The 17,396-nt window shown below is 39.1% G+C and overlaps 1 protein-coding gene across 1 annotated transcript in view; it reads right to left on the bottom strand.

Annotated features, from left to right (window-relative positions):
• The window catches only part of KIAA1328 (KIAA1328 ortholog), a 143,276-nt gene that overhangs the window by 21,774 nt on the left and 104,106 nt on the right, over positions 1-17,396 (bottom strand). Inside the window, exons 7-8 of the mRNA XM_085041909.1 lie at positions 5,686-6,362; positions 2,857-2,952 (exon numbers count right to left, since the gene is read on the bottom strand). Coding sequence (XP_084898035.1) covers positions 2,857-2,952; positions 5,686-6,362 — 773 coding nt within the window. The remainder of the gene's footprint in view (positions 1-2,856; positions 2,953-5,685; positions 6,363-17,396) is intronic.

The raw sequence follows: 17,396 nt of genomic DNA, 5'->3' as shown, positions 1-17,396 counted from the left end.
ACAGACAACTTGCCATTAATTGCCCAAGCTACCATCTCCATAGCTGCAAATTGGCTGTGGGCTCACTCAGGAGCACTCCAAGCTGCTGAAAACCATCCTCAATAAAACCTGCTCTGACTGCTGCACCTTAGAGAAATGGAGATCCAGCATCTGAAGGCGGTTCAGGTCCCACATGCTGTCCCAGCTGCAAGTAGGCAAAGGGACAGGCACATTTCTTCTCAACATGAGGGAAGGGACAAATCCAACAGTGCAAATTCATGGAAGGATATGTATCCAAATAGGCTGAGATGGACAATGCTCGCTGACAATGACAACAAAAAGACCTTAACAGCACACGTAGAAAACGAAACAGGCATCCCTTTGAAAATCTGGCTATAGTTTGTAGCAGCCCCTGAGATCAAAGTATTCATTTTCACTAACATACTATGAGGAAAATATCAGAAATCAAACTGTACTGTATTTGCTTGTGGAATCTTTTCTGCTTTCTTCAATGAGGGGAAAAAATTAATCCCTACAGGAGATGACAAGATGCCTTTTAAACTACGTACCTCATTTCTGACTACAATTACCTTTCAATAGTCTGGCACAGCTGCATGCTCCTATTTGCTTTTTTTTTTTCATTAAGGGTTCCTCTATTATTTGTACCCATCCTGTAGCATTTATGCCTGGCAGTGATGCACATTCCCCTGTCTACAATTCTTCCTGCAGATAGTAGAGGATAAATTGCAACTAGATTTTTGTAATTGTAGATAATTAACTCAAAATGAGCTGTTAATTATATAAAAAACAATGTTTTTCAGTTCTGGATTATATTATTTATTTACCTCTCACTTCAGCAAGTTTTGTATTTTAAAGGTATTTCACCATTTCCTTTAAAATACCAGGATATTTGTAAGCTAAGTTTTGTTTATTTGAAGACTAAAATCAAGTTTTATGCTGTGAGATTTGCTGGAAGAGCTCTCATGTATGAACTGGAAGTCAGAGAGGGCTGATTTTCCATTAGCATTCTGCTGGCATTTGCTGTAACAAGAACTGTTTGACAGGTCAATTAAAAAGCAAACACCACCACAAAAAAAAAAAAATCCCCACACCTCAAAAAAAAAAAAAACCAAACCAAAAACAACACCCCAAAAAATAAAAAGGCAGGGAAAAGAGAAAAAAACCCCAAAAACAAAGGAGGCGGTTACAAAAAGGATGTATATCTACCAGCTCTTCGTCTTTGCTAAGACCCAGCCACACACACACTCACTCTCTGTGTACTGAAGAAAACATCACTTACATATTCAAATGCATAAAAGAGACAAATGGACTTGTCTTCCACAGCCTCTTTAAGACTTACATTAGAGTAAATTATTTAGGGACCATTCATCTGGTAACCTTTGCGAAACTGAAGATGGCATATAGGAAGAAAAACTTCCAAGTGTTTTGCTGCCAAACTTTGTAACCAGCTGGCATGGCACCTTGAGACTGCTCAAACACATAATAACTTTGAAAAATTACAGTAAATTAAACCAGGGGAATGAAGAGAGGGTGGGGAACCTTTTGAAATCTGGGACTCTCATTTTGTTAACAGCACAGGTTTTCCTCATTTTCCCTGTTAGGATATGTAGATATTTGCAGGTTTTTGGTAAACTGTTGCCAAGAAACCCTACAGATGTTCTAGGTTACATTTTTCCTCCAAGGGGCTTAATGCTACTGCATCTGAAACATGTCATGACTCTCCATCTTTTTTGTTACAGTGATAATACTTTGATCACTTCAGTTTGTGTGAAAATGAAAGGAAAAAGCATCAGAATACAACAAAGATATGCCAGTAACTCACAGCAGCCAAACACCTGGTTAAGCAGTGAAGTATTCCAAGAAACTAACAACTCCTGCTGTTCTGCAGAAAAAAAGGCTTATCCTTTTTCAGTGAAAAGGGATCTCAAAAAGAAAAATAAAATTAGTATAATAAAGTAAAAAAATAAGAAAAAATAAAGTACTGAATCCTTAGTTTATAAATGAATTATCAGTTCTTCCAGTATTATCAGAACAGAAAAGTTTATTATTTTGAGGTATTCTCTTCTCACTAAAGGGGTCAGTCAAAGCACAGCTGCTCATATTGTCCACCATTCTTTGGTCAAAAGAACACCTATAGTTACAGCATAGAACAAAAAGCTGTTACTTTCTGAGAAAAGGATGCAACTCTGCCAAATCCACAGTTTTTATTTGTTGCTTTTCTAATATGCGTGAATCTTCTTCCAGTGTTAACTTGAATGTGACAGGGTAGGACAGAAAGAAAGTACAATAGTGTACTGATTGAAGTTTTAAATAGCAAGCAGGATGCAGATAAAGAGCTAAACATTGGCTTAACTCTATTTCAAGTTATTTCAGTGGTGGTTTGCTCTGATCACACTGAAGCAGGGGTGCAGTGCAGAGGTTTTTAAAAAACAAGTAACTGTCACCAACAGTGGAAGATCTATCTGAGAGTTAAAGGATAATGTATTATTTACATCAGGTCCAAATCAAGACTGAAGAGATGTTCTGATCTTAATTTAAAAAGTAACAAGCAGCACCTAGAACAAAGAACTAAAACTAAGATTTTGCCAAAACTCCATTTTGCACTAGGCTAAGAGGTGGCACACAAAACCTGAAACCTCTTCAGGAAATCAGCCCCTAAACTTTGAGTAATAACAGGTCAGCATAACTATTGAGTTGACTCATAAAACACAGCAGTCAATGAATTTTACCCTTCCTGCAGAAAAAAGCTCTTAATCTGAAACAAACACATGAACAAATACACTTGGCAGGCAACAGCACACTGTCAAGAAGATATACCGACCCTGTGAAGCACTTAGAAGTGAAGAGAGAAATTACCTTAGCCCCATGCTGCTGCCGTTCATCATCAGAGCAAGTTCTCCGGGTGCTTCAGCAATGGGCACATCTTCTGAGCCAGGAATGTGGCCTCTAATCCTGGAAAAGATGAGTTAGTTGGTTCTGCAGCTGGTCAAACCATTGCACCAGGAATTTGCCACTAAAACGTGACCTATGTGTCTACAAACGGGGCACTTATACACATTAAATGCAGAAGCTTTCATGACTGTCTTCACACTTTCAAACATAATTTTGTGTTGGAAGGGTGATTTAGGCCCAGTGCCTTTGCTTCTAAGGGCTACCGCTAGGAAATAGAAAAGTTTCATTTACAGGTTACAGCACAGGAGCTCAAAGGCATTATGTGTAGGCTGCATAAAAGAGAATTTGTTTAAGATGGCTGTGTGTCCCCCAACTACAGGTCCACAAATGATGCTCCATTTTTAATAGACCAGTCCATCTTTTTCTTTCTCTCCAACAAAGACAGAAAAGTCAAGATAGAGGTACTCTTTATTTGAATAAAATTCCTGTTTCCAGGCTTTGCTGTTACTGGTCTGCTCCAGTGAGGCTTGAACCAGGAGCCACTGAACCCTCCCTCTTCAACAAACACACACCATTTTTGAGCAACTACTTGACATAGAGAGAAATAGTACACTGAAAGTACTGTGGTCACATGAGGCTAAATAGGAGAATGTGGAAAATTAAAAGCAGTTATGATGCAGCATGGCAAGAAAAAAAAAGGATCAATTCATACTTTAGCTAAAAGATCAGAAAAGTTAATAGTCAATAATTGCAAATGGTCAAATCTCTTACTTGTCATTCAATGACAATGGACCTTAACCAGCACTCCACTCAGGCAGAAGGACAGAAAAAAATAAACACTATCTTGAAAAGGATTTTTCTTGTATTGTTTTTTTTATACTGTCATGTTTTTCTAACTCAGTTGGAACCTCCTAACAATGAGGCAAAGGGTATTTGAGCTTAGATAAACAAATTTTTATTGTTAGTAGTATATAAAATTACCCTGTTACCAAGTGCAAAGGTGAATTATATATCTGGAACTGAAATAGAACTGTGATGCCTAAGAGATTTGCCTCTAAATATCAAACATTTAATTCTAAAGATACTGAAATATTTTTAAGAGAAAGCACATTATATTCTAGTTGTTCTTTTAGAGAGAATATAGCAAATCTGACTTCACATGCACCTCTGAAAAGAGATCACAAAAATACCAAGCTGCCAGATTGATCATATATGATATTTCTTCATAGAATTCCTTTTAGGTAACTAGAGCTCAAAAACCACAAAGGGTTTTTTCCCAGAAAAAAATAACTGAAATAGATATAATGGTACTAACAAGCACATCATTACAGATATTTAAGGTGCATTTTTTTCTGGACTTATGCCTCCAAACCTGAAAAATTTCCATTAGAAAAAAAAAATCCACCAACAAACTCAGTTTGTATGTCCTTCATATCTACTTGTTTTTCATTAGAGGGATGCATGCATAGAATTAAGCTATTTGATGATTAAGAATCCATCTGTTCCTACTTAATTCTCACCTGAAGTCATAATCCTTTGTTAGCAACCTCAGTCATCTTCAACACACACAATGTGATTTCCTCTAAGACAGGTACTTTTAAAGCCATATAAACACATTATTTTCAATGTAAACAACAATCCAAAGAGACAAACAAAAGACCACGTAGATTATAGTACTCTCTTTTACAGATTGGAAAGTAACAGGAGGGGGCTGAAATTAAGAAGGGTAAGTGATGTATTCCTCCATGGTGGTTAGAGCACACAGATGCAGAAGCAGGTCATCTAAAGCAGACTCTCATGGGATGCTGTCAGCAGCTGCCATATTAAAACAGCATAGAAATATGCATCCTTGAGAAACACTCCTACTGCCTCTTCTAAAAGACTGAAGATTTTTCCCTATTGTTTTCCCTTTCTAATGCTGAAATGCTAGTACTGAGTTACACTGTTCCTCTCACTCTAGTGAGAAAGTCATACCAAAAAAGCAGTTGCTCCCTCTTTCTCTGAGACTTCATTTACATTGTCAGAAAAGTGTTACTTCACCTTCTGCAACAAACTCACAGGCCACATTTCAAATTTCTATGGCTGCTCCATTTCCCTTGAAGTTTTAAGCATATATATTTTGCCTCACTCTTGGCATTCTCCCTTTTCACTAACATCACTAGAAAGAAAATGTCCTTGCTACACATAGCTCCCTTCCTCTTCCATAAATATATGGGGGAAAAATATACATATTCCTTATGTGTATATATATAAAAATATATATACATATAGATGTGTGTGCGCGTGTGTGTGTGTGTGTGTGTGTGTGTGTATAATGATCTCCATCTTTTCTGTAAAACACACTTCTTCCAGTCCCTCCCTAGGAGGGTGCAACACTTTAAAACTGACCTTTCCAAGGGAAGAAGGGAGAATGCCACATCTATGTCATCCATGCCCTCTTGCCAAATGTCTGTATTTCTTTCAAGTGCCTGACTAAGATCAACCTCTCATTTTCTTCTACAGCTTCTCTTTTCCTACCTAGTCTTTTAGCAGTGCTTTTCTTGTGCCTTTCTTTCTACCACATACTGTTTTCCTCTGCTGCTTTCCACAGCTGTCATGCTGCTTCCCAACAGTATACACTAACATACTAAAAAGACTTCTCTCCTCTGAATCACTGCTAGAAATCGTGCCACAAGTCTTGCCTATCTTCTTTTATTCTACCTATTGTTGCTTATTTTGTTCTATTCTCCCACTTAAATCAACTATTGCTCATTAGAAATTTTAGAATTTTTTTTTAATTGTCTCAAAAATTACCTGTTATAATCCATATGGGATTGGTGTAGTTGCTGTTGTTTCAGGAGTAGTTTTGCTTCTTGCTTAGTCAATAAATGTTGGAGTCGTTCCTTTTCAATTTCCAGTTCCATTTTTTGCAGAAGCAGCTTCTGCCTTCTTTCTTCATACAACCTTTTAGCCAGCTCTGTGTCCTTACGCCCTGAGTCCGTGTTGTGATTCAGCCCAGAGCCTCGACAGTGCCTAGAATGATCACAGGTTTTGGGAACTGTCCCAGGGTGCTTCCTAAGTACCTGGCTGACACAGCAGTTCTCTTCCATGCTCCCTGAGCTCCCAACATGCCTCCAGGCACAGCCATGACTCACTTGCTGAGGGCTCTGAAATTCACTTGCTCTCTGGTCAGTCTCCTGAGCTCGTTTGGCATGGTGAGGGCTCCTCTGTTTGGCTGGGGAAATCACATTGTTGCACTTTCCATTCAAGTCATTTTCCACTGGATGCTCCTTCAGGCGCTCCTGATGGTTGTAATGCGTTTCAGTCCTGCTACCATGGTTATTCCTGCAAGGCTGAGACAACACAACACGGGCTGGGCTTCCAGGCTTTGGTCCTCCACTGTTCTTATGAAGAGTCCAAGGTCTCCCAAGACCCAAGCAGGAGCTGTCCAGCCCCAAAGATGGCTGTTGGCACAAGCTCTTCTTGCATACCTGCAATAGGAGAAACAGCGTCCTGTAAATCACCAAAATTCATCTTTGTTCACCGATTTCCCTTGGTATATGTGTTCTGTTTGAAAGAGAGATGCTGTTCCACATTGATGGACATACAGCCAAACCCAACAAAATGTTTAGCAGAACACAGACACAAATCTGCTATCAAATCTACAGTTCATTCCATCTACACAAGTGTAATAAATGTAAAACTACTGTCTGCAGGATCCTCAGCATAAAATGAGTCACTTCAGAGTATCAAGTAGTTGTGAGCATCTAGGGTTACATAAAATCAACTTGAAGAGTGGCAAAAAACATTAAATGTTAAGGTTTGAAAATGTTTAATTTTGAATACCGAGCCAAAAAATCCATTCAGCCACTATAAATACTCTTTGATTGGCTATTACACAGCAGGAGATTTGATGTAAAACATTTCACCTTGCACTGAATGGGATATTACTTACCGCTAGAAATTTGATAAGAGTTTTTGAAATATCTTTACAGAAACACAGATAAAAACCAACTACTTTCTGTAAAAAATGGTTGTACATCAAAAGCTGTCATTTAAATACAAAACATGTTTAAATACAGCTATAAACGTAAGTGATTTTTCAATTAAGCTGGGCAAGTGATTATAGTCTGATAAAACTCTGAAGAAAGCAAGCAACTGTAATTCACATTTGTCAACCCAGTACAAGCAAATTCCAGTGGTTTTGTTATAGTCACGGATATTATGTAACAGACATCACAATCCTAGTTAGATCCCGGAGAATCTTTGCACTAAGGTTCATCTAGGCAGTTAAGCATTTGAGCTTTTATGCACATCACAACAGCACTGTATCAGGCATACGCATTCCTTTTGCTAGAACTGCGCATTAATTTCAATAAACTGAATTTAAGCTGCTGCAGCCTTTGGGACCTTTCACAAAGATATGGGCCTTTTTAATTACAGAAGCCAGATTTGTTAAAGATAGCAAAACCACTGCAGTGTAAGTGGTTTAGCAGGGAAATCTGGAATCCACTGATGAAAAAGAAAGGTATTATTTGCCCTCTGGCAATGCTTACAATAGATAGGTATTGTGCACATAGAGTGCAAGACAGTCAGCCAGACCCAAAACACTCGAATTTAGGAATGCATGCAAGCATCCAGCAATGATTAAAAGAGAGATATAATACAAATCTATGCAGCATTTGTATGTATAATTTAGATTCTTTTTTTAATAAATAAACAAAATACCAAATATACTCAGCTGCCCTTCAAGACAACCAATTACAAGTTTCTTGTAGACTTCACAGAATGTAAATTAATGTGGATTAGCACCTGAATACTGATATTTTATTATTTCCAGATTTGTGCATACAAATACATTCTCTCTGCCATGTGATTGAAAGCCAAGGATGTCATGTTTTGCCCCAAAGGGCCCAGTGAGTTGGAGGCATTTGCATTAATGTCAGTGCTAAATGTCTGAGGAAAGTCTGGTGCTTGGACTGGGTGAAAAGTGCAGGACACTAAAATATTTTAAAGTCAGAGGGGCTGGCAGGGCAACTGAGCAGAAATGCAACATGCTGCCAAAAAGATGGAGTTTTGTTATTTATTATTTGTAGCATGCCATCCTTGTCGGCAATATTTTCTAGACAAATTAAGGCTGCAAAGCCCTTTTAATCTAAACTAGACAATGCAGGAAAGGATGACACAGTCTCTCATTTCCCACCTCACCTGCTTCTGGTTACAAATGCTCTCGTTAGAGCATTTAGGGCACCTACAGGAAGAGGCTTTCAAGGTGGAGGGTTTCGCAGTCCCCATGGACAGCAGAAGGTCTCAGACCTGAAGGTATTCTTAGAGGATCCTGTCAGGGCTGGCAGTGTAGGGTGGTCTACAGAAAGCAAACACCTATCCTTCTGCAGCCCATAAACAATAGTTTAAAAAGTACACACAAAACAAAAAGGAAACACAAAAGGTGAAACGTCTGAGAAATCCTTATTTTAGCAGTTTACTGACTGAAGAGACAAGAGAATGTTAAGAAATCTAAGCACATGAATGAAGATGTTACAAAATAATCATCAGGTTTAAGAATAAAGGTCCACATTGCAAATTAACTTCATGGATGAGACTCTATTAAGAGTCCCTGAAGGCCCTAAAAGAGAGGTACCAGTTAGCATTTGTTGACCTTGGCCGCCATTAAGTCTGCCCTGATGGTCTCAGAAATGGCATTGACATTTAAAGACTTCATAACAAGGCAGAGAAACTTTAATGTTATTTCACAGTTACAATATGTTTGCAGGGGGGAAAATTCTCATTAATGTCATTGAATGTAAGTGGGATTTTTTTATTCCTTCAGAAGGGGGAGCTCATGTTAGGCTGAAGACTGAGTTCCAACATGCCTTTGATGGCTATTCAGTACTTTCCAGGGTGTAACCCCAAAGAAAAATTAACTTTTGGGAGTCAGAAACTAGTCAACAACTTTTTTAGTTATTTGTGGGTTTTGTCTTACAGCCTTAATTGAAAATACAGCTGGATGGTAGAGGCTGCAGGGAAAGTGGACTGACATTTACACGTATGAGGGATCAGAAGAGACTGGTGCAGATGACAGATCTGTAAGATGCAGGCCAGGTGAAGGGGAAAAGTAGAGAAAAGAAATATTCCAAAGACCCACCTACTACTGTGAGTCTAAAGACACAAAAGCATAAGGAATTGGGTAATTTTACAAGATGAGTTTGAGAAAGATATCGCCTATGGGACACATGGAAACCATGACGGACCATGATGGAACAGCTGTGCTTTCTCCTCCATGGAGCTCTTCCAGGCTTGCTGTGCCATATTTAAAGATACAAGTTCCTTTAACTGAGGCTTAAACAAACTCAGACTGCTCCTTGCAACGTAAGGAGTTAATAAGACATAATCAGATGTGAAACTCTTGTGAAACAAGGAGATACTAAAAATGGTTTTAATAATCTTTACAAGGACTTAAAGAGGGAGACACGTGCAGGTCTACCAAGTCTTTACTGCAACCCCAGTAATTTTTGCTCAGGGATTCAGCATAAAGCTTAAACAAACATCCAGTCCTTAAAACTTCCTACGAACAGACAAACAGTGCACCAGTTTTATGCATGCAGCATTACGATCTCTGCAAATTGTTCTTAAATGCAACTTGTGTGCTTCGCAGTTCTAATTCACAGCGCTGGCAGAGGAAGCACAGTTACAGACTGACTCCAGCACAAAGGGCTTTGTACTGCAAGGTAAGAACTAGCAACTGAGCAGATCTTTACAATCTCAGCACAGGCAAGGTCCTGACAGATTTTACTGCATGTACAAACATGATTAAGAAACAGCCCAAAATCATACACTTGAGAAGTCTTTCACTCTGAGTGACAAAAGCTGGGGTCCCAGCAAAATACAGTGCTGTTAGTTGTAGAGCAAAATTGCTGGAGATGTTAGGAGCATTAAGAGTTTAATTCATAGCACCTGGGTTTCTAGTTTTTAGCTGAAATATGTCTGAATACAGAAAAAGACATAATGAGGCAAAATCATTCTCAGTTGTATCCTCTGGACATTTTTCTAATCTGGATTTTCAACTCAGGGATTTCTTTTGGTGGGGTAGAAACAGTGGAAGGAGCAACTGATTCAGAACTAGTCCATTGTGCTGATCTAAGTGAGGACCCTGAAGGAAACCACGAAGAATGAACAGAGGCAGCAACCAGAGGAGAAATACAAAGATTTAAAGATGTTTTTAAAGATTTTTAAAGACGAAGCAGAGGCTACCATACACAGAAACACCCCTAAGAGCACCAAGAGCACACATACTTAAGAGTCTTCACCACTGCAGTTGTTCTTTGGACATGGTCACCAAAATTTGTTAGGAAAAATTCGTTAGGAAAAATTCGTTCACTGGAAGTGCTGTCAAGCCCTGGCACAGGCTGTCCAGGGCAGTGCTGGAGTCACCAACCCCAGAGGTATTTAAGAGACATGCAGATGTGGTGTTTAGGGATGAGGTTTAGTGGTGGGCTTGGCAGTGCTGGGTTAATGGCTGGACTCAGAGGCAGTTTCCAACATAAACAATTCTGTGATTCCATCGGTGACCCAGCTGACACCCTCACTAAGGTATACCTACTAAACCTGGAATTCAGTCACCACTCCACATGGATGATGTATGGGTCTCACTTGAATAAAGCTTGGCTTTGGGTTTCAGGTCTATCAACACTATAAGCACTTTCTTTTGTCAGCAAAATGAGGAGGATGTATTATAAAAAACTGAGATAGGATATTGGGGCAACAGAAATGCTGTTTTTAAGAACAATTACATCAAATTATAGGACTATTTGAAGTACATTACTCATGATTAAGGAGCTGTTCTTTCCAATATTCTGTAAGAATTTATCAGGGAGAATGAAAAAGGGTAAAGATTTTAAAGTATATTAGTAGGATCTACTGAAGTCTATAATTTTTTCCTTTAAATCATATAATCCTTTGTTAAAATCTGTACCATAAATAACCCACTATCAGTTATTACAAAGTACCATGTAATAGTACAGCAACTGTCTCTGTCACTACCTAAGATAAATACAGTAGATAACTTGTAAGGTAAGCCGACCATTTTTCAAGCAAGAAATAAAGCACCATTTTCTGTAAAAATTATGTATAGCTATGATTGCCATATTCCACTGAATAAAACAAGTGGTCTCAAATTAAAGAAACCGTGAATGACAGTCTCCAACCTGTATTTTTCCTGTAAAAATATACTGAATTCAATATACTGAACGAACGTAGCTAAAAAAAAAAAAAAGTAATATCACATCACAAAAAAAGTGAATCTATAGCTGCTAGCTGACAGCAGAGGAACACCTCCTATGTTTGTGCTGCCTTCAGTATTTTTTCTCCTCTTTGTTAAGAGGGTTTGAGCTGGCACGCCAGGTGCACAAAAAACCTGCATTCAAAGTAGCATGTGAGCATTTGCTGGCACTCAGCTTTAAGTGTATATTTTGCATTCATAAACATGCCACCCTTCTTCTCCAGCTACCCAAACACTGTAGATAATCTCTAACAAAGGCTCCCATTTCAGAGCAGCAGACTGGTTTTACGCTGGCTGATAAGGCAGTTAATAATGCAGTGCTCCAAGAAAACTAAAGCGAGGTGTCAGCGTGCCGAGTCCTGGAAGTCACTGTGAGCAGAATGTCCATTAAGCCCACACAGTACCCACACATGGCACTGCCATACCTGGCCACTAAATTTAAGCAAACATGTTTGCTTTTCAAAACAGAACTGTATCATTCCTGTTTGCACTATAGAAAAATGCCACTACACTAATCTCAACAGCACCAGGTCCAACTATTAAGATTCAATGCGCTGCCAACATTCTAAAAATAATAAAATAAAAAACCCCACAATCTTCTGACTTCAATTTTTTACTTCTGCCCTTTATTTTACTGAAGAATCAGTAGTTCAAGACCTAGATAAATATTTCAAAAACTATACTATTTGTGAGCAGAGCAGGTCACTACCATTTCCCAGTGCATTTGGAGTTCATGTGAAATAAGGGCAGAAGAGTGATGAGCTGCATTTTTAACATAGGCATATACAGAATAGTTGTCTAGCTGATAGAGAATGTGTAATGCAACATCTGCACCGTACGCCTTGCCAAAGCCCATCCCAAATAAATGTAGTGCATTCTCCCTAGTGCAATTAACTCTTGTACTCTGGCAGGTTGTGCTAGAAGATCATCAAGGTAGATTACCTTCCAGCATATGAACTAAATACTTACAGGTGTTATATCATCAGTTATTACTTACAAACTTCTGCATTTAACAAGACATCCAGGCAAATGAATGATCTAATTTATGAATTATTTATAAGAATTTCACAGCATGCTCCTGGCGTCATCCATGGCCTTTTCCAGGTCATATGACACCAATTAGAGCTGAATTTTAAATTATTCAATAACCTGAACTCTCTTGTCATTTAACATATAGATATCAATGCAGTAAACAAGTTAAGTCTAATGGGCCCTGGAGGTTTGCATTCCTCCACCCATCAGCAGCAGAGGCTGTATGCTACCACTGGAATAGAAAATAATAGAATGCAGCAGTCAAAAACATTTGCAAGGTTTTAATAAGTTATTTTGCCTCCCTTAGGGATTTTAGTATAACTTACAAGCCCTGAATCTAAAACATATTAAAGTCCTTAGCTATGTGCTTTTAAAACAAAATTAGGACATAGCCAAAGAGCAAGTCTGACACTAACCCTAATTTAGGCCTTTAATTTGAAATGTAGTGGAAATTATGGAGTAAGCAAGATTTACTATGCACAAGTCATTACCTTCAGGCTCTCCTATAGCAGAGCCAAAAATAGCCCCTCTCCCAACACAGATAAGGCTACACAGAGGGAAAACGAAATGTTAATTTAACAGCTATCAGTTGAGAGGTGTACCTCATATTCCTTACCATTTGGGTGGCAAAAAGACTTCCACCATTCTTCTGCTCCAACAGCACTGGAGACACCAGTGATCTACAAACTCATCAGGACTTGGGTATTGGCTTCAAGACATAACACTTCAGAGATGTTTACAGTTGCACCACATCATTAAAAAAAAAGTGAATGTAACAGCCACAAAAGCAACAGATGCAATAAAAGGTATCTTGAAACAATCATTTTCCATGATGACTACAAGAACAAGAAGATAATAACAACAAGGATGATGAGCTGAACAGCTCCATTAGATATATGATTCTGCCTCAGTGTGAGGTCTGCAGGAAATGCACGGCAACCATGCCACATCCCGGCTCTGAATCTCATGAGCCTGTGAGCATGACCCCCCATGGACTGCTGATCTGCCCTGACAACTCCAAGTCATATGGGAGAAAACTTCTGAGACTGGGTGTGCTCAATACAAACCTAAACTCTGCCTGGCACCAACAGACTTATCTTTACAGCAGCTGTGCCTCAGCTTTCTAAAGGCTGCTATTCTAAACCCCAGACTCACTACTCCAGATGGTCACTTGCAGCCCCCTGTCTTGGATGACCCAGAGATCCCACTCATCTGCACACACATTTCCTTTGTTCACTGCTATGCAAGGATTAAAAAGTTTCCTGAGATCTATCCAACAGCAACAGGAAAAGATAGAAAGAGAGATGTTCAGCTTATCCATTTAAACACTAGCAAGAAGTTCTCTAGCTACTGCTGTCAAGATAAATGCCAAAAAAATGATGTTGAGAAAACATCATGCCAAATAAGTAAAAACACACCTATCCAAAATGTCTAGCCAGATTAGCAAGAATAAGGATTTAGATAAAGAACACAACATTGGATTTTCTGCTCCCTGACCTTATCATAGAGGAGGGTGCTGCAACAGAGTTCTACATGGTTTTTTAAACTTTTTAAACTTTTTAAGAAAAATAGCAGAGAGTGGGAATAAAGACAACTGCCTAATCTCTCAGCACACATTTTAAGAACATACAAAAATAGCTATAAGGGATTTTATTTTGGTTGGCAGCCAGGTTTAGCTTCATTCCTACACTGGGCAGCATTTGATTATTTCACATTAAGGGTAGTAACATGTTGGACGATAAGAGGGAAGTTCATATTGGTTTTCATTAAAGAGTAATATCCACCATGTATTTGGTTCTTCAAGGTAACTTTTTCAAAGTTATTTTAAAAAGCAAACAGTTTTCCACTTGGAATCGCAAGTTTAGCATATCACAGGCTACACATGTTCCCAGCTATTGCCAGTCTCTTTAGAATTCAATCAACATTTGCTCCAAAGTCATGCTTTCATAGCTCCAGACACAAGACAAAAGGGCAAATATACTGTGACCCTTCTAAGTAGTCCTGATTACTGTGATCAAACAGAAGCCAGATACTTATGTGGATAAGAAGGTGCAGAGTTTGATGTGTGAAGATTACTGAACAAGTAGACATTGAATCAGCATTTGCCAACATGCACCTCACTATGACAGCCAAAATCACCGTTCCCCTATATTTACAGTGGGGATAATTCTGGTACCCACTGGCCAGGGATGAATTGTAAGTAACAGCCACTGTTCACTCAGGAAAATTACAGAAAGTTTTACTTCCTTCAGGTGTCTCCTGCAGCATCCCTAGGGTATGGATGAAGGCTCTGAAATACTTTTGCTGCACAAAGGAAGGAACAGATGACATCTAGGAATTAAAAGCATGTTCAGAAGTAGGGAAGTGTTTTGGGGAAAAGAAGAAAAAAAAAATCACAAAACAACCAGAAAGTTATTTAAATAATAAAGAAATCTCAGACAAGTAAAAGCAGAAAATCTTTTGATTTTAAGAGTGGAAAGGTGTGCCCAAGCGAGTGCATTCTGTCAGCAGTGTCCTTGCACTAAGAGCTAGACAGCATTTAGATTCTGCTAATGATCCCATCTCTGGGAAATAATTCATAAAAAGTAAACAGTAATTTTCATATGCCTGCCCTTTTGATCTTACATTTGTAGGGAGTATCCTGAGGCTAGCTGTGGGCGCCCTCGTGGCTCTGGCTGATTGACCTCTAATCTGCCCCTCAAGTAACGATCATGCCAAGGAATGACAACAAGAGTTGCAGACATTTCAGTGCAATCCCATTAAAGACAGGCTGACTCACTTCATCTTGTCAAAGAAGAAGTTTCACACAAGAAATAAAAGCTTTTTAGAAGGACTCTTTTATTTTGTAATGATGCTGTTCTTCAGAACAAAGACTGGAACAAGACTAATGCACCAGGACCTGACTGGTACAGAGCTTTACATTAACTGGCCAAATGCTGTTGCAAGACACAGTTACATGGTAAACAGTCCTGGTAGCAGAAAATTAAGAGTGACTTCCACAACAATCAAGTCAGAACCACAGTACTTGACCTCTCCACATTTCAAGAAAGTACACATACCTCTTACAAGATAGCAGTTATCTAAGTGACTGCTCAGAGCCTCATCAGCCACACAGGCTGCGAGCTTTGAGATCCCAGCCTGCGTGCCTAACCCCTAGCAAGCACAAGAGAGATCCTAATGTCTCTTCCACTGGGTATGAAGCTAACGAGGAAACAGCCAGTCCAGAAACTCGCTCTCATGACATAACTTGCTGTCATGCCAAGGTGACTAAATTACCAAGAACAACTTATTGAAATACAGGAGTGGAGAAACTACAGATTAACATGCTGGAATCCAAAGAAATGGGAGCACAGAATATTTCCTATATTAGAGTAATACTAAAAAAGCATGCATACTCCCAACACACTGAAGGGTACAATGAAACAGAGAGATAAATGAACCAGCAGAAAGGGTGCATTACAGTTGACACCACAGTGCTTAGAACACTAAGTCATCTCTGAATGGTGGTACCACTATGTCATGGGCAGATATTACATATATACTTCCACTTCCTGCTTCAGTCTTTCCAGAGTTCATACCCCTGCTCTTGTCAGATACTCTTGCCTTAGCAAGAAGTCAACATCTTAGTTTACAGTTACATAAGAGGAGCACTCTGCAAATTGAAAGGATGTGAACTTTTTAACAACACATACAGCTGGAAGTTTTGTGCAAAATACAACCACCCCTGAAGATGTTCCACCTAAGCACGGCACCTCATAATCTGTTACCTAATCTGACAGTCTCTGCATTGGACACATGTCCCCAAGACCTCAGGGCACCACAGGCAAATGATCTCACCAAAGTCTGAAAGGTTCAGCTCACTGAACATAAAAATTCAAGGTTCTCTTGGCATACAGGCTGTGATTTCAGTGAGAGATTAAATATTTTCTCTTTGGCAGGCTTGTAGTATCTCAAACAGGAACATAAATTAACTAATGAAAGACTGCATGAAAAGTTGAATCAAGGAATAGGAACAGGCATAGAACAAATAGCAATCTCTCATTCCCAGGGTAAGCCAGCTGTTGCGTTTTGAAACTCACCATGAAAATGCTGACTCACAACACTCCCCCCAGACTTGAAACACCACAATGGATGTCCCAGCAGACATTCCATGTATGGCTAAGGCTCCTTGAGAGTTGAGGGCATTCTGCAGTGGGTTTAGTACTGTTGAAGGCAGCAACCGCTGACAGAGGGAAACGACCTCTGATATATTAAGCTACAAAGATCAACTTCCTCTTGACCTATGGAAATGGATCTTTTACAGTCCTGCTTAACACCATAAAGTATAACAACATTGTCAAAGCTATTATTTGCATAAAATGGTGCTAGATGTGTTGTAGAGCAGTTTGACAGTCCAACCTGATGGGTCTCAGCTGCAGAATATTGATATAAAGGCTCTTCTGTAGTAACCATAGGCCATTAGGTTGTCTGAATGGACATCCATCACTACCAGCTTGTGTGAAGAAGAACATTAAGTTAAAAAGGCATGACCAAGAATAAATTGAAAGGCCCTTCACTACTCCAGGGCAGCAGTGACTTTGTGAGGCAATCGCCTTTACTCTGTGGTACTGCAGTCTGGACAGACAGACCAAGTAAAACCCACCCACAGGTTTATTAAAGTGAGCTCAGTTTCATAAAGCTCTCAAAGTCTCAGCAACTGCAAGAGCCAGAGAAAAGGACATCCTTGCATACATAAGCACACAAAAATATGCGAAAGAATTAAATATGTGATCACAGTCTCACATATATAGTTAGCAAAACACTGTTGTGTCCTGCTTACAAGCCATAGGGAAGGGACATGGAAGGACAGTTTCCAACTGTGAACCCTTACATTACAGTCTTTTCAAGTTGCAGATGTGGAACTTCCTTTCAACAGAGAACCATTATTTTGTTGTGTTGTGCCAATTTAAGAGCTCTGTTGTGATGAGCAGGCACTCCTTACCTCTTTTGTGCCATTTTCAACCAGTACCCTAACAGACATTCATTTAAAAAAAGAAAAATCTCTTCCCCACATGATAGCAATTAATGTAGCAGATTAGACAACCGAAATTTGACATTAATTATTCTCAAGTAGGGAACCAATTTTTGATGGAATTTTTTTCTTCTCAGTGTAAACCATAGAAGTTGGTGTTTTTACATATTACCTTTGCTCTGGTTTATCCTTCCCCAGTTTGTG

The sequence above is a fragment of the Lichenostomus cassidix genome, chromosome Z (genome assembly GCF_008360975.1).
Source record: "Lichenostomus cassidix isolate B80296 chromosome Z, HeHo_3.0, whole genome shotgun sequence".
In the NCBI taxonomy this organism is placed as follows: domain Eukaryota; kingdom Metazoa; phylum Chordata; class Aves; order Passeriformes; family Meliphagidae; genus Lichenostomus; species Lichenostomus cassidix.
Note: the sequence above shows the minus strand (reverse complement) of the source record. Positions and strands in the feature narration are given on the sequence as shown.